General features: G+C 39.9%; 1 protein-coding gene and 1 long non-coding RNA gene across 2 annotated transcripts in view; both read left to right on the forward strand.

Moving 5' to 3' along the window:
* LOC107837725 (uncharacterized) overlaps positions 1-20,956 on the forward strand; it is a 56,121-nt gene that overhangs the window by 32,649 nt on the left and 2,516 nt on the right. Inside the window, exon 2 of the long non-coding RNA XR_001663768.1 lies at positions 17,054-17,214. This is a non-coding gene — a long non-coding RNA (uncharacterized LOC107837725). The remainder of the gene's footprint in view (positions 1-17,053; positions 17,215-20,956) is intronic.
* nog1 (noggin 1) lies at positions 471-2,559 on the forward strand. The gene has a single exon (XM_007564995.2). The coding sequence runs from the start codon at positions 1,534-1,536 to the stop codon at positions 2,200-2,202; it is 669 nt and encodes a 222-aa protein (XP_007565057.1). The 5' UTR covers positions 471-1,533; the 3' UTR covers positions 2,203-2,559.

Raw genomic sequence — 20,956 nt, forward strand, 5'->3', positions numbered from 1 at the left:
AAAAAATTTTAATGTCTGCATTTCAAACATGGAATATGCTAGAAAAGAATATCATTTTTTCAAGTTTTGAATGTTTTTGTTTTTTGACTCTCATGTTTCTTTTTTTCTATAGAATTTTTTTGATATATCTCACAATATGTGTTTTTTTTTTTTGCATTTTTTTTTTTTTTGACTTTTTTTTTTTTGAAAAATTTTTGATTTTTGTGATTTTTTTGTGTCTGTGTTCTTTTTAAAAAAAAAACAACAGCATGCCTTGCATTCAGCTGAATTACAATCGGTGTATTTTACAAAACTGCAATGGAAACACTTTTTTTGCATCGGGTGGTCATGTGATCAAGAACAGGAAGTTACCACTGGGGGAAGGTTGAGGAGGCCGGGAGTTGTTGTGGGGTTGTTGTTTTATTTTTTTTTTTTTTCCTTAAATGATTAATCGTAAACCAAACATAATCTTAAGTGACTTTAACTTCAGTTTATCTCATTCCACTAATCTGGTTTAATAATCCAAGTGAAAATATTTTTATCTCACTTCTGCTCTGTTTAGTTCAATAGGAATTGGTTGGGATTTTATCAAAACAGCTTAGTGGATACTATGAGGTTAAAGGAAAACGAATAAACACTTTAACTTTTTTAACTGATAAAGATCTGAAAAGTGTGGATTTGTTTTCAGCTCTGTGATTCCAGCTGCAGGAATTTTGGAGTTTTGTACATCTGAAAACTGAATTTCCCAATTTTCTTGGACACAGCATGATGCTGCCACCACCATGTTTCACCACAGGGATGTTTCTGTTTGTTTCAGAGTTTGGCCTTGTCTGAGCAAACTTCCTCCATATTTTTAATGATCTTTTTACTTCTACTGCCTCTTGTGTTTTATCTTGTTTTATTTGGTTAACCTAGTGGTTGTTGTAACGGCTTATACAAATAAATGTATTATTGTAGAGCGAGTCCCCTAAACGACTTGTAGCAGTTTATCAATCTTAAAATCTCAACAATTTACATAAAGTTTGCGGATGCAGCTTGATGAACTGTAAAGAATTTGAAAGTTTCGACCTTTGGTTTTGTTTTTTTGAGCATTTGGTTTCTCCAGAATCTCCCGGGAGTATCGGCTCATCAGACCTACAGCCGTAAAGAATGAAAGTCTGATTTAACCAACAGGGGGCGTCTCCTCTCGCGTTCCGGCGCGATGGGAGGAGGAGGAGGTATTGGGGATCTCCTCCTAGACAACAAACCCACATTGAAAGCGGGGCGCAGGGATTACCTCACGCTGCGTGCGGAGGATAAAACGGAGGCGGCGGCTTCGCTTCGGTGCTTTTCTGCAGCGGACGCCAGCGGAGCATCATGCCGAGCCGCGACGCGCGGAGCGCAGGAACTCAGCTGATCGATCAAATCCGCTCCCACTGATGTTTTCCTGCTCACAGGGAGTTTCATGATGGAAAAGTGATTTTTGAGGGATTCTGGACACGCAGTTTTGGAGACCGCCGGCGCGTAAAGTTGCCTCCTCTCCGCTCCGTGTGCGCGCTGATCCCGCGGCTCGCCATGGATCAGCCTCAGCAGTGCGCTGCCGTGTGTCTGCTGATGCTGTCTCTTGGACTCCTGATGGACAGAGCGATCTGTCAGCACTTTTTCCTTCTCCGCCCGATCCCCAGTGATAGTCTGCCGGTGGTGGATTTAAAGGAGGACCCGGATCCGGCCTTTGACCCCAAGGAGCGGGACCTTAACGAGACCGAGCTCCGGAGCATCCTGGGAGACTTTGACGGCCGCCTGCTGTCCGTGTCGCTCCCCGTGGAGGACAAACACTCCGGCTCCGACGAGTCGGATCACTTCGACATCCTGAAGGCGGGCGGAGTTCTGCCGAAGGAGATCCGGGCGGTGGACTTCGACGTGCAGATCGGCAAGAAACACAAGCCGAGCAAGAAGCTGAAGCGGCGGCTGCAGCAGTGGCTGTGGGCCTACACCTTCTGCCCGGTGGTCCACACCTGGACCGACCTCGGCTGCAGGTTCTGGCCTCGGTACGTCCGGGTCGGCGGCTGCGTCAGCAAAAGGTCGTGTTCCGTTCCGGAGGGGATGGTCTGCAGACCCGCCAACTCGACCCACCTGACGGTGCTGCGGTGGCGCTGCGTGCAGCGGAAGGGCGGGCTGAAATGCGCCTGGATCCCGGTGCAGTACCCGGTCATCACGGACTGCAAGTGTTCCTGCTCCAGCTAGGACTGCTGGGAACTCTAACTTATAAGCTCGGTCATTTTATCCTCTTTCTCCCCCCACCTGCACTACAGAGTGTAAGAATGTATTTCTGTACATGCGTGGCCAACTTCCTGTACAAAGTCAGTATTATTTGTAACCAGAGTCTACTTTATTTGTGCAGAATATTGCTTTTATATATTTTGTATTTATGGAGAAGTGGCGCACAGAGGCACGCACGGACTTTGTGTTGGACGAAGCGGATCAACCTCAGAGTTGAACTATTGATTATTGATACAGTCATGTTTTATCCTGTAAATTTGGGAAATGTACTATTTATTCTTTATATTCTTACAATAAAACGACACAGACATGATTATGAAATGACTTTTCCTTCATTTTCTCCATGCAGACTGATTGGAATCACCCAGCCCTGTGCGCATAAGGATAGCGCCAACTTTACGCACTCACTTTCAGCTTTGCGTATTTCCGGTGTAAATCAGTTTTTTCTGCTTTGCTTCTCATTAAGCCGTTTTATCAAATCATCAACAATGCGGTCAGTTACTGCCTGCATCAGGCACCTTACAGGCTGATTACCTGGCTGCGCTGAAATCTCCATGTGTTTCATCACAAACCCTCCTCCCATGAACAGCCCAGCAGGAGCAAAGCTGCTTCCTCCTCAAACAGGAAGAGACTCTAAAAAATGATCCTGCAGCATCACTTGGATGATCAATTGTCCTAGAAATGATGGTAATAAACGATATTATTATTATTTTGAGATCATTTTCAAGTAATATGATGATGATAATGGAATAAAAATGGGACATCATCCTCTCAAAGATCAACACATTTAAATTAGTTTAAAATCACTTAACACTGGAGCTGCAAGATATTTTAACAAAATGACCAAAAATAAAATAAAAACACACACATACAAGGAAAATTTTAAACAAAATGGATCATGAACCCTCATTTCTTACATTTTATTTAGGTTTCAGTTTATATTTAACATCAATGCAGCCAGATTACATAACCATGATGAATTATTTCCAAATGTTTCCCATCAATGTGGCATTTAAACTATAAAACTATAAACTGAAATAAATGAAAACCCAGCTGGATAAGTGCAACGTTTTGATTTAATGTCAGCATTCACACTGCAAAACCACAACATCTGCAAATACCCTTTACACCTGAAATAAGAAAAAACAAACTTGGAATAACTTTGATTAAGATATAGGATCTTGTTTCAAGTCAATACTTCCTTAATATTGATGAAAAAGTTCTAGTTCCACTGGAAGATTAATTCACTTGTGGGAAAAATATCTTGTTATAAGTGAAATAATCTTGCAGTGGAACTAGAACTTTTTCATCAATATTAAAGAATTATTGACTTAAAACAAGCTGCTCTCTCTTGCTGAAACATAACATGTAAGTCAGTTTTGATATTTACACTTTACACCAGACAAAAATACTTGGTAAGATTGTGTTTTTACAGTGCATTGTGTCAGCATCCTGCCTCCCGTTGCCATGGAAACGTTCTCCAGGTGTACTCTGGAGATCTGTTGTCCGTCGCCTGTCGTCAGCTGACTTTCTGTCAGATTCGGTTCTTGAATCAATTTCTTCTGCTGAAACCGTTTCTGAGTGAAAACTGAAATCCTTCCCCAGCTTCAGTCCTGCTGCTGGGTTTGGGTCAGAGCTGACTGGGTTTTCTCATCGCTTAAAGAACAACAAACATCTTACTGTCTCACATTTAAAACCACGGCTTTAGATCTCTGCACACAAACAAAAAGTCCTGCCGTGTGAGTGTAAATAAAGCTCCGCATTGTCTCCTTAGCGGTGTGCAGCCGGGTCTCCGTCTCTGAGTCAGGCCCCTCCCTGCCGTCCTTCCAGGGTTTTAGTCGGGCAGACTGTGGGGCACCAGGGAGCCTGTGTTTTGTTTTAGTTGTGTTTAGTCCGTAATGATGCTCCTTAACCTCAGAGGCGGCTCTGCACGTACGCGCACAGCTGACAGATCCCTGAACTTGTCACCGGATTGTAACGTAAAGCTGAAGGTCGGTACAGTGAAGCCCAAACAAACAAAATGTAGAAACTAACAGCAGATGAACTCTGATGTTTCTGTTTATTTTTATAAATTTACATTGAGAGCACAATTACCTTTTGGCTTAAAACAAGGCTCTTCAACCTGCGGCTCCGGAGCCACAGGCGGCTCTTACTGACTTTGGCTGAATAATAAAGAGCTTACTAATATAAACAGAGAAAGATTTAATGTTAAACGCAACTTCCAGCAGCTTTTCAGATTTTCTTTATGAAATAATTGCACTTTACAAAAAACCCCAAAATCTTACAAAGTAATTTTCTTGTGAAAATATCTCTGTACACTTGAAATTAGACAAAATTAACTTAAAAGTAACTTTTCAACAAGAAATAAAAGATTGATTTAGACCAATAACTTCTTAATATTGATTTTAAAAAGTATTAGATCCTCTGACAGATTATTTCATCTATGATGAGGCATTCGTCTTTTGTCGTAAGCGGAAAAATCAAAATTTTTCGTAAATTTAAAGAAATTATTGATTTAAAACAAGCTCTACGTCTTGCGGAAATGCTTGTTGTAAGTTAGTTTTGTCTTGTTTCAAATGTACTAAGATATTTGAACTAGAAACTAAAACAAAAATACTTGGTAATATTTTGTTTTTGCAGTGCACAAAAATTTCTACTTCAATTTCAAGCGCTCTCAACTTATAAATTCATTATAAATATATAAACTTTAGCAGATTTTTTATAGTATTTTTGAAAAATATCAACATCCCACAGAAGAAAATGTATCTACCCACTTTATTGAAAAAACTTGTCTTTCTTTGTTTTAAAAGCTTGAAGCAGAAATAATAAATGGATGAACACATTTTCTGTTGTAGAAGAAATTACAAGCAGTGTTTCTTTGTCTTTTTCAGAATATGTTGCATCTGCAGCTCTAAACAAATTTCACTGAGCTGGACTGAGAGCAAAACGGCTCCGTCAGTTACAAAGGTTACAGGCAGATGAAATAAACATGATTAATAAGTAAAAGGAGGTCAAAGTTGTTTCTGCTACAATCTGGTTGTTCATCCGTCACTTTCATTTCAATACAAAACTTGATTCATTTCAGTAATTTAACTAACAGTTTATAAAAACTGTATTTATTCAGTTTCTGCTCCCAGTTTTTGGTCTGGGCTCCTTTTGCATGAATTGCTGCTTCAGCGCAGCATGGAGCAGAGCAGCCTGCGCTTCTCCTCAGGTGTTCAGGTTGCTTTGTTAGATGTCAACTGTTGCTTCTCTTGACCACAGTTTATGCTGTTGCCATGGTGATTACCGCAGGTATTGGTAGTTTTGGCAGTGTTTCCTGGACCAAGTCCTGTCAGCAGTATGGAGTGCTCTAAAACATCCTGGCTGCTCTGAGTTCGGACTTGATAAAAACCCAGTTTTTCTTCCACAACCTCTTTTCCTTCCACTAAATTTACTTTACTTGGGGGCCAGCTGAACTGCTGCCATGGTTGCAGTATTCCCCATGTTTTTATTAACTTCATTTCCAAAAAACTACTTTTAAGTCCTAAACCAGAGTTAATTGAAATAAATGCTTGAAAAAAAGAGAAATGCTTCCTATTTTCACAAACTCCCCTACAGTGAACATCCCTGCACCACTCAGCTCCTCCAGACTAGCGGCAGCAGCAATTAGGAAACACCTGCTGGAACTGGAAGTCTGCTGAGCTTATAATGCAAACTACTTCTCAGTCCAACGCTCCTAAGAACAGTTATAAACGGCGTAACGAGGAGCATTGTTGTGATGAGTCTCTGAAAGAGTCAGAGCTTCTTAAAGAGACAGAGACCCAATTTAAAGGCATCAGATTTCTTTTAAATCATGTTTATGTAGAGCATTTTTATAACTGAAGCTCCTTATATGAACATGGAGAATACATGAAATAAGTTTTGATATTCAGATCGAGATGCGTCTTGAAGAGTCGACATGGATCATCTGTAGGATGATAAAATATTAAGGGAACCCAGCTGCAGGTGGAGTTAAGACTAACAGATTAGTCCATGAAGTTCTGGATGCCTCTTGACTCCGTTCATCATATTTCATCTGTAAATGTCCTGAAGTCTCACAAATCCAACAGTCTTCAGCTCTTAATCAGCAGCCATCCATTACCTTAACGAGGCCTCGGTGTTTGAGCTTTTCCCGCTGATATTTTCCTCCCACCTCCCTAATCAGTCGTTTGCTCTTTGCAGATATTCTGAAGCCAGACCCTGATTCTTGATTAAATTCAGATACTTTCCTGATCAAAGCAAACCTCTCCCTGCTAGTCTAGCCAATGATTAAAACAGGAGTTATACGGATGATAAAAGTGGTTTAAATAAGTCTGACCTGCTCATTAATGAGTCGGAGGTTTGCTTTCCTTTGCTGTTTTTCCTCAGTTTGCAAAGCCAGGCAGAAAAGTGATGTTTATTCAGGAGAAATGACAAATTGCAAATAATCCTCCTAAACGGGACATGAAAGGATGTCCCGTAACGATCAGGTTTGAAAGCTTCAAACACAAACTCACTCCTCCTTTCTGACTGCGCCTCTGTAATAAAATGATGTGGAGTTTTGTGCTTTTCTGCGGTGATGAAAGAGAAGACGTTCTCTTTGATCTTGATAAAGCTGGAAGCTCAGAGACGGTATTGGCTGGCAAACAGAAACGGTGCCATTATGAGACGTTTCTCATATCAGATATATCCCTTAAACTCTAAATATAACGCGGCTGAGCTGAGTGAGAAGTTCAAAGACGAGTTTCTGCTCTGCAGAGTTCGACCTGCATCCACCTGAGCGACTGGACTGTCCAGAAGAAAACCAGCTCTCACGTTAAAACAGCAGCTCTAATACTCATTCTAATTATTTTTTTTACATTATATTACTGATGTAGTTCTAATACCGGAACACAACAATTTAATAATTTGCATTAATGGGAAGCAGTGGCTGATCTACACTGCAAAAATATACAATTTTACTAAGTATTTTTGTCTAGTTTCTGGTGCACTTGAAAAAAGACTAAATGAATTTATAAGCAACTTAATTCCCTAATACAGATTTTAAAAGTAGTAGTTCCATTGGCAGATTATTAAATTTATAATAAGACTTAAAGAAAAGAAGCTCCAAAGAAAAGTCTGTGCATATCTTACACTTTTTTTGGTATTAGTTTTTAGTATTTTCTGCCAGTTTCATTATTTTTTACCAAACTTTATTTTATTTTCTGATTTAAATTCAGTTTAAAACAGATGTCATGACTGCTGTGAAGCATTTTTTTTCACCTACTATATAAATAAACTTTGACTTGCCTTCAAAATAAGACAAAACTAACTTTAAAGTAACTTTTCAGCATGATGCAGGAGATGGCGTTAAGCCAATCATTTCTTAATTTTTAGTTCCACTGGTAGATTATTCCACTCCATTGGATCTGACTGAGTTTCAGCTGTTTTCCAGAGGAGGATAAACGTTTCAGTCTGAAGGTGGAGACAAACTCCAAAAGACGTGCAGCCAATTTTTCTTTTTCTTCCACTTCACAATTATGCAAGACTGCAGACATAAAGAAGATAAAAAGCTTATTTTCTGATTTCTGAAACCTGATTTTAAACAAAAAGTTTATCTTTTGTTGTTTTTTGCATTTAATCTGATGCATTAAACCCCACATATCTTTTTTTCATGGAAATTAGAATTCTAGTTTCATTTTACAGTAACCAGCAGATTCCACAAACTGATCTGTTACTAAAAGCTCCTCTTCACTAAAACCGGACTCCTCTAATGACTGTCTGTCTGTCAGTAGGATCAAATCTAAGGACGTCCAGATGTCCATCTGAATGGAGACAGGTGTTGTGTCTCAGGGGGACGGCGAGCAGCTGTCTCTGCTGTTAACACGCCTCCCATATGAACCTGTCCCTCATTTTAAACTTTCTGTCTGCTTTGCCCTCTGAAGGAAAGTTTGACCCATTTTTCTGAGCGGTGAATCTTTACTTTGCTCCTCAGGTTTTCATACAAGCTGCTTCTTCCAGAAAACCTTTAATGTTTCTTTCTCTTCTAACATGATCATTTCTGCTCAGATTTGCTGTTTCTTTCTCAGCAGCTGCAAGTCAAGCCCATATGATGACTCCTACACCACCGTGTTTATGACTAATGTGGTGTCATTTGTAAATAATGACACTTTTAATGCAAAATTGCACTAAAAGTTGCATTAAAAGACCATTAGGAGTGCAAACATTTAGCAGATTTCTGTTCAGTAAAATGTGAGTGGATCAGTGATCAAAGATTAAAAGATATTGGATCAAAGTGAACATGAGTAAAACTGAGAAATTAATGCCACTGAATGTAGAGAATTAAATAGTTTTAGGGCCTCTGTCACTTTAAATCCAAATAAGCTGCTGCTGGCCACACCCCCAACTCAACATTTACACTTTCACCTGAAAATGGATGCACAATTACACAACTGTACATCTTTGAAAAGCATTTGTGGAGCCTCCTGCACAACCAGCAAGTGGTTCTACATAGTAAGTCAACACTTGTCTTTTGCAGCAGCCATTGTACAGCGAATACAACGGGAAAACCTGCTGACAAAATGTGCTGGAGCTCAGCAGTGGTTGCTAGGTAACAATTTTACAGATGCCAAAATATCAATTTATCACCAAGAAGAGCCAAGTGTTTTTTAATCATGGGTTGTTTTTTTAGAAACATTTCCAAATGGAAGCACAATGATGCACAAAATGTGAATGTTGTATAATATTTCCCCTTTAAGGTTTGTGCCAATTAGTTTCAGGAATTGTTCTTGAGTTAATTTTAGAATTCACTCAGGCCTCTAATATCAATAAAAAATGCTTTTGTTACTTTGTTTCACCAACTAATCATGTTTGATGATTTATTTTGATTTCGGGGACTTTTTAGTTGCAGCATCTCATAACTTTAAGGTCCAAATATCTGTAGTCATCCACTGAACACCGTTTTACTTCTTCCCTTCTTTATGAAACTGTTTGTTTTATAATGTAGGCAACAACTTATCACCGTCAGCTCTACCATCTCTGCACCAATGATTTGATTTTGTTGCTTTTTCAGACTTTTGCCATTCGCTAAGAGTCGTTCCGTTTGCTGTTGAGGTGAAGGCGTCGTGTTTGTTGTTTTCCTGGTTTAGCTGTTTGGTTGAAACTTAAACATCCTGTAAGAAGTTTTATTTGCTTGGTGAAAGTTGCGGCTTCCCACTCATCAGATAATCAGAGGCTTTTTGAATCCTCTCCCTGCTGCTGATGTTCAAACGGAGGCGCTGACATGGAGTCCTTTTCCTTTCTTATTTCAGGTATTTCTTTCTTTTCAGGCTGTAAATTTCTTTGATTTGTAGGGGGAGGAATCTCAGTGTTTGATGTTCAGACCTCATTAATCGAAACCTCATCTGGTATGCAAGGTCAGACCTTACTTTGATGTGCATGGGGTGGCCCTGCCAAGTGGAGAGCAGCGAGGGCGTAGCTCGTTTACTTAAATTCACGAACCGTAGCAACCCTGACACATTTTGGCTTTTGCCCATCCACTACTGTGAACGACTGGGTAGATACGGGCGGCTCCAGGATGTACAAGAGTTTCACAGAAACTGATTTTAATGCTAATTATTTCTTTTGTTTCTTGGTGTCATGGGAACCTCTCTTCCTAATCTCAGTAAGCAAGCAGTAGTTAATCTTTTTATTGTTTGGATTGAGAAGTTTTACACGGCAAAAACACTGAAGCTTAACTTTTATTTTTCTCTAGTTTCTACACTGAAAGTCAAAACTTCTCAGTGTGATCTGCGATCATGTTTTAAGTCAATAATTTCTTAATATGGATGAAAAAGTTACACTGGCAAATTTCTTCACCTAAAACACGACATTTTACCACTTTATAAGTGAATGATCTGCACTTTTTTTCAAACCAATAGTCAATTCAATTTAAAAAAATATTTATTAAAGGAGACACACAGAAAATAACTACAGGATAAAATAGATACATAGAAAGGTCAGTTTGTTTATGCAATTAATTGATTTTATTTACTTTTTACTTATTTTAAGTCAGTATTAAGAAATGATTGACTATAAGAACATATTTTAGTTTTGTCTTATTTCAACGGTAATGAGATATTTGCGATAGGAACTAATATTTTGTTTTGGTAGTGTGACCTTCTGCATCTTCACACTGCAAAAACACAAAATATTACCAAGTATTTTTGCTTAGTTCCTAATGCAAATATCTCAGTTTTGCCTTATTTGGAGTGAACTAACTTAGAAGGAACTTTCCAGCAAAGTTTAGGAACTTAATGTTGTAAAGTTTTCGTTCCATTGGTAGATTATTTTACTTAAAACGTAACATTTTTCCCATGCTAGAAGTGAAATAATCAATAACACAATATTGAGAAATGATTGACTTAAAACAAGCTGCTACATCTTGGTGAGTTATGAGTTAGTTTTGTCTTATTTCAAGCATGCTAAAGTATTTGAACTAGAGCTAAACCAAACCTACCTGGTGATCTTTGCAGTTTTGCAGTGTTCCTGTTGGTGTGTTTGTTGTGTGGGATAAAGAAACAGCCCCCTGTTTGCACCTTCTACAGGAATTCACTGCAATTACCTCCTGAGCGTCGTATGTAAATATGAAGCTGCGGGGCTCCAGCGGCAGGCCGGCGCTCCGAACCGGGCCTTTGTTCTACCTGGGCTCGGCTCCGCTGGCAGCTTCCTGCTCCAGTCTGTGCCCAACAAGCGGCGTGTGAGCCATCAATCACTCATTTCCAGCGTGTCCCTCTGTAATAAATCCCTCCCGCCCCATGGCACCTCCAGTGTGTTCAGGTTTATCTGCTCTTCGCTGCATGCCAGGCCTGGCTCTTCATCTCGCACCACTGAACCAACGGGGCGATTATTGATCCACTCTGTTCCTTCGGCTTTGATGGGATGGTAAGAAGCTGAAGACGTGGTTCCATGAGGTCTGAGGGATTCCCAGACTGATCACAAGATATCTGCAAATTGATTCCAGATTTGCTTCCTTTTTCTAGTAGGAATAACAAAAATAGACTTAACATTCCTCTGTGTTCGCTCAAGAACCATAAAACATGCCTAACAAATGAAAGTCCCATAAAATCAGAAATCCTTTTATAGTGAGTCATTCTCAGCTTTCATTTTTATTTAGATGTAAAGCAAACAAGACAAGTAGATATGAAATTATCCAGAAGAACATTTGATGTATGCCTGCAACTGATGATTGTTTTTCTAATCGGCTACTCTATAATTCTCAAAGTGCTAATAAACAACTCCTCCAGGAAAACAGTTTATCAGCTGTTATCAGTGGCTAAGCTAACTAGCATGAGCATTCATGGCTGACTCCATTGTGGTGAACAAAGTAGAGTACACGAGCTTGATTGCCAGCGCTAGAACCCTCCTCCTGACTCCAATTGGTTGTTTTTAGCCTTTGTAGGCAGAGGAGACAGATTATCTCAACACGACAATTTTAAAATCATATTTTATAAAAGTTACACTCTGCAGCTTTGCCTGAATGCTGCCCAGGAAATGTAACTTTCCAGATGCCTCTCACAGCCAATTAGGAAACCAGTGAGGTCTAATCAGAAGTTAAATGAGAAACATTGAGTAGAGAAGAATCAGAGATGAAGTTCCAGAAGCAGGAGCCTGATCCAGATCCAGCGCTCCGCAGGGTGGAAGGTTACCGGGAGGAAAAGCCCTGCGGCAGAACCAGGCTGGCGTCTGCCTGCTGCTGCCTGAGCGCTGTGGTTCTGTCACATAATTGCATTCTGTCAAGGTGCTGCACAAACACGCCACATAAACACCATGATGCAGAATTAAAGCTAATATCTGGGATGAATTTCCAGCTTTTCTCAGCCGTTCAAAACAAGAACCTGAAGTTCTGACGGCTTGGATTTAAGCTCCCAATCAGGAATTAAGATTAATGTCAAATATATTTTCAGTTATTGTTTTTCATAATAGTTTGAGTAGGCTGCTCCTCCTAAAACCACAAATTGTTGGTTTTATGTTTCTGTTTGCATATGAATTACAAACAAGCTGCAACGTGTTAATTAGAGAGAATTACTCCTCTTTTTCTTCTCTTCTGTATATTCAACCTATGGAACATGCAGCCTTTGATTAACAGGAGTTTAACCCAAACTACAGGGAAACGTGTTGCTGCTTTTCACTAAATATGTGGCTTGAATTTGCGCCGCCGTGTGTCTGGTGTCGCTGTTTGAAGCTTCTGCGTCTCGGGTCAGACTCTCGGGGAGAGCTGAAGCAGCGCGGCGCTGGAGAACGGGAGATTTATCACCTGGAAAGAAGGGCTGCAAGTCTGGAGAGTGGGTTTCCACTTCAGCCTAATTCACTGTGAAGTGCTTTAGACACACAGGTTTGGGAAGATGGATGGAGGAGCCGGGCTTTTGTTTTCCACATGACCGGCTCTTCCCTGCCTCCCGATCTGGGATCATATCCTCTGGAAGACGTTCACACAGTTCATGTTCAGCTTGTTTCGAAATTTTAACCCTGAGATAAAATACAAGTCTGGAATGAATTCATATCTTACTGCTGTTTAAACGCTGCAGCTGAAAACCAAACACAAAATCTTAACAAGTAGTTTTGGTCTAGTTTCTAACGCAAACATGTTGGTATGAAATAAGACTAAAATAACTTACAAATAACTGTCCAGCACGATTTATTGTATGTAATATGATGCATGAGTTTTCTCTACAGGATTTTTAGCAGGCATATGAATATTATAACATGGTTTTACTTACACATTTTTAATTGAGTCTGTAAGTAACATATTTCATTTAATTTAGATAAAGGGTTGCATTAAGTAAGTTTTTCACTTCCTTTTGCTCCTTTTCAAACAGAAAAGTTGTTGAAAACAAATTATTTTGTTCTTGGCTTTGTAAGTAGATGTTTTCTCTGTCCTACTGATTGCTTGTTTTCTTGTTTTTAAAAACATGTTTGAAATAAAGAAATCAAATCAAGATTGGAGATTGTTTCAAGTAAATAATTCCTTAATATTGATGAAAATGTATTTCTCCTATTGACAGATTATTTCACCTATAATAACTCTAAATATGCTCCCATATCTTGCTGATAATTTACTTGTAAGTTAGTTTTGTCTTATTTCACTCAACTTTTTTGAGCATTATTATGTAGTTTTATTTCATGAATTTTGGTTCGGTTTGAAGGCGTATGTGAACACCGAGCAGACCAGAGACCGCTCCAAAAGCAGGAAGTGGACTACAGCACAAGGTATTCTGGGTAAATGCAACCGAAACAAACATGCTAGCAGAAGTAACGGCTTGATAGAAGAGAAATCCCACAAACACTAAAACTCCACTTTTGTTTCCATTTTATAAAAAAGGAAGTTGTGCTCAGTGTCTTCTTCAGAGGTTTTTGTGTTGTTTCCTTCAGTGGTTTTTGGTGCAGCGCCCCCACAGCTGAGGAGGGAAAATGTCCCGAAATGAACTGAGCTTACCAGAATATCAGGTGTGAAAACAGTTTGGGAATATTTTCTGATTGATGAGCAGCAGCGGATGCTTCTGATGGAAAGGTCGAACAAGAAGCTGTTGTAAAATCAAATCATCTGGTGTGTGAAGTTAAAGCAGCAGCATGACTGGGAGCAAGTGAAGGAATGCTGCAGGATGTGAGAACAGGGATGAATTATGCAGCGCGGCTCAACGCAGGAGACACATCAGGAACCAGCGGGAATCCTGAGGATTCCTGCTCAGGTTGAAACTTTCCCTGTCAGCTGTTCTCGGCCAGGACCCAAACAGAGAGGCTGTGTCTTCAGAGCTACAATGGCAGCCATCATAAAACTCATTCAGGCCGTGTTGGTCCTGTAAACATAATCTGCAGTGTGTTAATTACAAGCCGGCGCCTCTGGAGCAGCAGCCTGCTCTCCTTCCTGAACAACGCAGCTCCGGCCCTGGAAACGAGCTTTTCGCCCTGCTGGGTGTCCTGTTTGAGCGGGCCGCTTTAAACAAATTAACAGCCAGTCAGATGCTGTTTGTGTGACCCCTCTCTCCTCAGGGTGGGAGTAGCATGGTGGGGGGAGGCAACCAGAGCTCTTGTGTTGTTTACTGTCATTCATGTGGAGGTCTGAGGGTTTGTGTGTTTAGCACACACACGACAATCAGAGAAGAAGAAGAAAAAGAAGAAGAAGCTCCTGTAGAACGGAGACGCCGCCGGTGCAGAGCAGCATGGAGTCATCAATCATTCTCCAAAAAAAACAAAAACCCAGGAGCATCTTGAATAGAAATGTTTCTGCTTTATGTTTCATTTAAAAAATGTCTAAAAAGCATCTAAAAGTTAAAGGTTTGAATAGATTCGTTAAAAAAGCGGTTCCTCTTAATTTTTATTCATTTGGAGAGGTTTGTTTTTTATATTTTGGGAAACGTGCATTTTGAGTTGTTAAGCTGACAAATTTTTGGAATTTTTAAAATGTTTTTAGCTTTTCTGTGCATTTCAACTGCAATATTACAAAATAAATGGACTAAATCAAATCAACTTAGGTTAAATTTAACTTTAAATCTGTCATTAAAATTGCGCAGTTATTTTTCACTTTTCTTTATCAAAAGCAACAAAAGTTTTTTAACATTTGTATGGAGGGCAGAAAGTGCCACCATCCAACTAAAAACGTGTTTCTTATTCTTAATCAGTATTTATTACTTTTTAAATGTTAAAAATACTAAACTAGATCATTAAGTGTATTTTTTGTAAATTATTTATTAGAGCCTAACATCTGATTGGTTAACCTGCTTACAGCTAATAAAACAACATTTTGCATCACATTACTTTGATAAATACATTTAATTCACACATGCTTTTCATATTTACATTTTATAAGTCGTTTTATAGTTAAGTATCTGTATTTAATTTTATTTAAATGACTACGTAAAACAGTACTTTTTGCCCTGAACTCAGGTTCGTTCGCTGGGAAAACGAAAGTTATGTTTTATGGACGGATTCCCAGAGTTCCTTTGGTTTTTCAGGAAATCCGACCTTCCTGTTTGCTTGTGAGGACCTAATTGAGAACCGTCCTCCTTTGTCCGCCTCTCTCACTGTAAACCCAGCGGACGCGGTTCTGTCAGTGAACCCGTCTCCCTGATTTTGTTATTCTGTTATTGTGTAATGGTTTCCAAAGGTTGATGGATGGCTCCTCTGCAGGTCTCCCTGAGGAGTGAAAAGCTCTATCTGGACATTAATCTACTGCTGTGAGACAGACACGCTTGTTTAGCCGGCACAAAGCCCAGTAAGCTGTTGTCTCTGAGAAAAAGCTGCCCGTCTCCAGAGCCACTGGAGGCAGCGATGGCTGGAGCCAGAGTAATGACCTGTGAAATTCAGCGATAGAGCTGTCCTGTTGCACACAGGTCCTCCGGCTCCGGGCCTTGTTCACAGCCTGCTGCTGATTTATCCGAGCGCCCCTCCTGGTGCCACGGGCTTTACGGGACTTTTCCGTGGGTTGAGTAAAGCTCTCCAGACTCTGGAGAAAATAATCAAGCTTTTGTGGAAGCTCAGCGTTAGAATAATGTAAATAAAGTTGACTTTTGTCTTTCTTCCTGCTATTAAGATGCAAATAGAGCAGTTTGGGTCACATTCCCGGTTTTATCCCATCGAGCATCATGGAAATGGCTCCAAATATTGACTCTGCTTTGTCTGGTGAATTAGTCAATATTTTCTCTCCACCTCAATCAGATCAGGATGTGAGGCTGAAAGTCGAGGCTTGGCGCCTTTGATGGAGGTAAGGAGAGGAGCTGTGTCTTCCCCAGGGCAGATTATACGAGGATCAGAAGGCCAAACTTCCCGCTGGCCCCCTAAGTCTGGAAGATACAGTTTGACTTTGTTACCACAGCTTCACAGCAGAGGCAGAAACGTCCTGATTCCTGCCCCGTGGGTGTGAAAAGAAACTCCTCGGTGGGAGAGAAAATGGCTTTCATGTCAGAAGCTGCTTTGTTCAATAACTCCTCACACTGTTGACTCTTTCTTTTCCTGTTTATGTGAGAATTTACAGGTAAAAATCGGATTTAGAACAAGCAAATGCTGATAACCTGCTGGGTTTTCTTTCATATAAATGCCAATTTGATTTCGTCCAAGACAGAAAATGTTTTATATTCTTGATACGTGTTTTTATTATTCCTACAAAGCTTGAAGGATTTGCTGTCATTAGTTAACAGCTTCTTTTCCAGGGAAAGTTTAATGTAAATTTACTGAGAATGTATTGAAACAATAGAGGGAATCTGAAGTTTTATTGGCCTATTTAAAGCCCAGAACTAAATTTGACATTTTGTTGAATCACCTGAATAAAGATGCCTGATGCTCTCCAACCAATGAAAAGACTGAATGCTGAATCTGAATAAGGTGTTTCAAGAAAAGGCCTGCAAACTTCTACATCAAATAATGTTTGTAGACTTTATTTTTTAATTTCCTCACACTGTTGATCATCATTTCAAAGCATTCAGCCAGAACAGACGATAGTTTACTGTCTTGGTTTAGTGTGTTTGCTACAAAACATCTAAATCTATGAAATCTGGACTGACTGAAGCTGAGATCCCAAAAGTCACTTATTAGCTTATTCAGACTTTTAAAAATAAACCTTTAAAGGAAGCGTTTACTTCCAGTTTTCTGAAACACTTTCAGAAAACCTTTGCTTCTGGGACAATCTGGACGATTTGTGTCAAATGTGACTAGAGCTCCTCAGAAGGTGATACAAGCGTGAAAGTTTGACTCTCGTTCAGTTTTCCAGGTAGTTCAACGATGGCAGGAAACGGCTCCTTCGCCTGGATGACATCAGACACCGTGACCAATCAATAAGTCCTCTCTCTGCCTGGTTGTCCTTCAGGTGTCGGCGCATTTCGGTGCGAAGGAGGCGGAGTCCGTCTGGCGTAATAAAAGAAATCTGGGGGGAAAAAGTGACAGATGTGGACACCCGTGCCAGTGAGAAAAGTGAGAGTGGGACTGTCAGACATGTCGACTCCGGCGCGGTGATGGATGGAGAGTGAGGTAAGATGGATGACATCGTCTGTCTGAGGCCGTGTTGTCATAGCGGAGGACTGCCGCTTGTCTGAACCTCTCAATATCAGAGAGCAAACTGGAGTTTGTTTACTCTGCTCCAGTGGAGTGATTTAGAAGGAGGGTGAGGGAGACGCGGGTGTAAGGTATGTTCGCTGGAGGGCCGGGTCGGGTTTCCAAACATTCCCTTTGAAATCGAATAGCAACTATTTCTGCTGTTTGAAACCAAACAGTTTGGTTACAGTGATTGGAAGAGGAAGGAGTCAGACAAACGAGATAAAGGTGCAGTGATATTATTTTTCACATTATTTTAACATAACACCATAATTATCGAGCAGAATCTGGAAAACAAACGTCATCCTCCCTACTTCTGCAGTATTTAGAGGGGAAAGGTCGAGTCTGCTGCTAAAAATCATCTGCAAGTCCAGTAAGTTTGGACAGTTTGATGCAAAGACAGAAAGACGTCACCAGTGGAGGAGCAACTGTTGCTGCCCATCAATCTGGGAAGGGTTATGAGGTCATTTTCAAAACGCTGAGAAAAATGATAAAACTCCTCAGAAGCTCCTCATAGACCAGTGTTTCTCAACCTGTTTGGGGCCAGCGCCCCCCCAGCCCTTATCCAGGTCCCTCACCGCCCCCCACTAAAGAATTTGTAGGCTACTTTGCACTGACTATTATTTTATTAGTAATATTACTATCACTATTGTAGATGTTTTGATTTTTATGCTTGTTTCTGTATTTATCATCAAAAATAATTTCACAAAGAACAAAAAAGCAATGGGAATAGAAATTTTCACAGGTCTCTACGAAAAATGTAATGAACATTCAACTTAAAATCGGTAGGCCAACAGCAGCCAATCAGAGTGTAAAGATAAACTTTACAGTGTAAAGTTTATCTTTACACTGTAAAGGTAAACAGTGGGATTTTAAATACACCCCCCAAAGGAATCCCACCTTTTGTAAAAATTTCCACCAGCTTCCCCTGCCGTCCTCTGAACGCCCCCTGGGGGGCGGTACCGCCCACGTTGAGAACCGCTATCCTAGACTGTTAATGTGGTAAACATTCAAGCTAATGATGGAACAATTAGAAATGATCTCATCTGGAAGAGTTAAAACTGATCAGGTTCACAAAGCTCCATGTGAATGAAGAACAGCTTCGGGAGGAATGGAAGCACAGTGGCGGAGGAGTCATGCTGTGGGCTGGTTTTACAGCCACATGGACAACTCGGTCATGGAGTTGACTACAAACTGCAGTCTGAGTCCATCTGTACAACTGCAGGAGTTCAGTCCAAACTGCATCTTCAGTTACTCCAAACAAAGCAGCTAATCTGAAACAAAGAAATGAATTAATGGCCTATTCAAAGTCCACATCTTAACTTAACTAAGTGCTTTCTGTAAATTTCTCTATATATGTTTCTGTGTCTGTTTCTTTATATCTCTGGCTTTGTCTTCCTCTACCTCTCTCTAATTCTGTCTTTTTCTCTTTATCTCTCTCTGTCTATTTCTGTCTCTCTTTCTTTATAACTCTCTACATATCTATGTATTAAAATCCCGACACAGTGGAACCTCATGTATTCCCCAGGTCAGTTTGTAGAGCGTGGTATCATCCTGGCTCTGACCGGGGTGTACTTTCTTTTCGACCTGACTGCCTGTCATCAGATCAAACTGCCTTCATGTTGATGTATTTGGCTGTTTTCTCATCCTTCTTATTAATGTATCACCATCTCCAGGAGTCTGATGTCAAACAAAAAGACGTTCCAGAAGGAAAATAAAACTAAAAAAAAAAGTTTCTCCTGATGAAGAAATCTGCAGAATAACACGTTTTAGATTTGCTTTGGTATGACTGAAGATGGATTTGTCTGGTTTATTCACCCAGGTGCATCGATGAGGTTCAGTTTTAGGGTCATTTCTAACCTCTAGTGAGGCCTGTTGGCCTTTGTGTGTGTGTGTGTGTGTGGGGGTGTGTGTGTGTGTGTGTGTGTGTTGGGTTTGGGGGATCAGGAGTGTATTACACTGTCACACTGTTCATACTGTTTATGCATACCAGGCCACTGTGAGTGCCTCTTTGTCGCGTAAGTGTTTACTTGAATTTATTTCGGGAGAGCTGCACATGACTGGGACAGGGATCTCTATAAATTATGGAACAGAGCGCTTTGTGTAATGATAACTTCTGTCAGGTCCTCAGGCTGTGTGACAGTGTTGTTAGGAGTGTGTAAATACTGCGGTGGTGAAAGAGGGAAAGGGGCGTCTGTGGCCTGAAAGGTGCTGCACGGTTTCCTCCGGAGCCAAGCAGGAAACAATGCAGGACTAATCTGCCCTTCTGTTATTCCAGATTATCGATGACATTCCTGTCGTTTTGTCTGTGTGGAGGGAAAGTTCAACTTAGTCATGACCAACATTTTAACACAATCTGTTGACAAAACCCTGTAGTTAATGCTCAAAAGCCAAACTCTGTCATTATATTTAATTCAGCCTCATTCTTTTTCACCAAATAATGCCCCAAAATCTTTTAGAAACGTTTTAATGCTGACTCGTTTGGTGTTACTGGAAGCTGATCCAGCCTTTGATACAACTGATCACAACACATTGATCGATTGGGAAACTGTTTGTATCAAACTGAGCTAAACAAAAATCAGATGTGAGGTTCCTCAAGGCTCTGTTCTCTGGCCACTTATGATCCCAGTAGCACAGATTATTACGGTTTACTGTTTGCCATATATATATCGCCATTTTCAGAAAATTTTATTATAAATAGGTGAGGCATGTTGGATTAAAAACACTTTTTAAAAATAATCTTTAAGAAGATATTAAAGATTTTTATGTTTTAATGTTCTAATTTTATATGTTAAGTTTTCATTACTTGTAAATGGAAAATAAATAAAGTTAACAGAAAATAAGGCTGTCAAATGAATCTATATAATGTGTTTCACTTAGTGACAAAGTTCCTGAAATAAATTATTTTTTCATATTATTCTAATTAGTTGAATTTGTCAGAGGAGATTCGACTGAACTTGTGAGATAGTAGAAGATGTGTAACATGTACGCTGATGAGACAACTTTATATTTCTGTAACTAAAGTCACCATTTTGGACCCAAAACGTTAAAAAAAGGTCAGAGGTCATGAATGAAGTAGACTAAATACTTGAGAGCAGCTAAAACACTTTGGCTCTGTTTTGGTCTTTGGAATAAATTGAACATTTTGTTCACACAGTGAAGTAGCTCGACTTTTAGCCTAAACATCTAAGGACAAGGAGGTTATTTTACCAACTGGACAGTTTGAAAGCAGAGAAAACCAGCAGCAGAACGCTCCACTGATGAAGGTAAGAACAGAAAAATATCTGATTTTAAATCAATGGTCATTTATTTTGCTTTGCCAGGTGTGTTTTCTGGCGGCATGCAGACGTTTTGACTTTTTGTGGCGGCAGCAGTTTGCAGCTCAGGAAGGATAGAAACTGGTCTTAAAACTTGTAGCTTAAAGATTTTTAACTTGTTCAACAAGTTGATTTTAAATGATTTAAATTAGATGACCAATATTTACTCTGTGGTCACTTCTATGGTGATCGGTTGGAAACTGCACAGTCAAATCACATGAAGACCTGAAGGAAAGAAAAAGAGGCTTGTTTGAATTTTCTGAGTTGTCTAGCGAATCATAAATTTTCAAATCTACATTTATTCTGAAATGTTTGGAGGAGTTAAAATTCAAATCATGGGAAAGAAAAACCTTTTTCATATA

Source organism: Poecilia formosa, unplaced genomic scaffold, assembly GCF_000485575.1.
Source record: "Poecilia formosa unplaced genomic scaffold, Poecilia_formosa-5.1.2 Scaffold170, whole genome shotgun sequence".
Lineage (NCBI taxonomy): Eukaryota > Metazoa > Chordata > Actinopteri > Cyprinodontiformes > Poeciliidae > Poecilia > Poecilia formosa.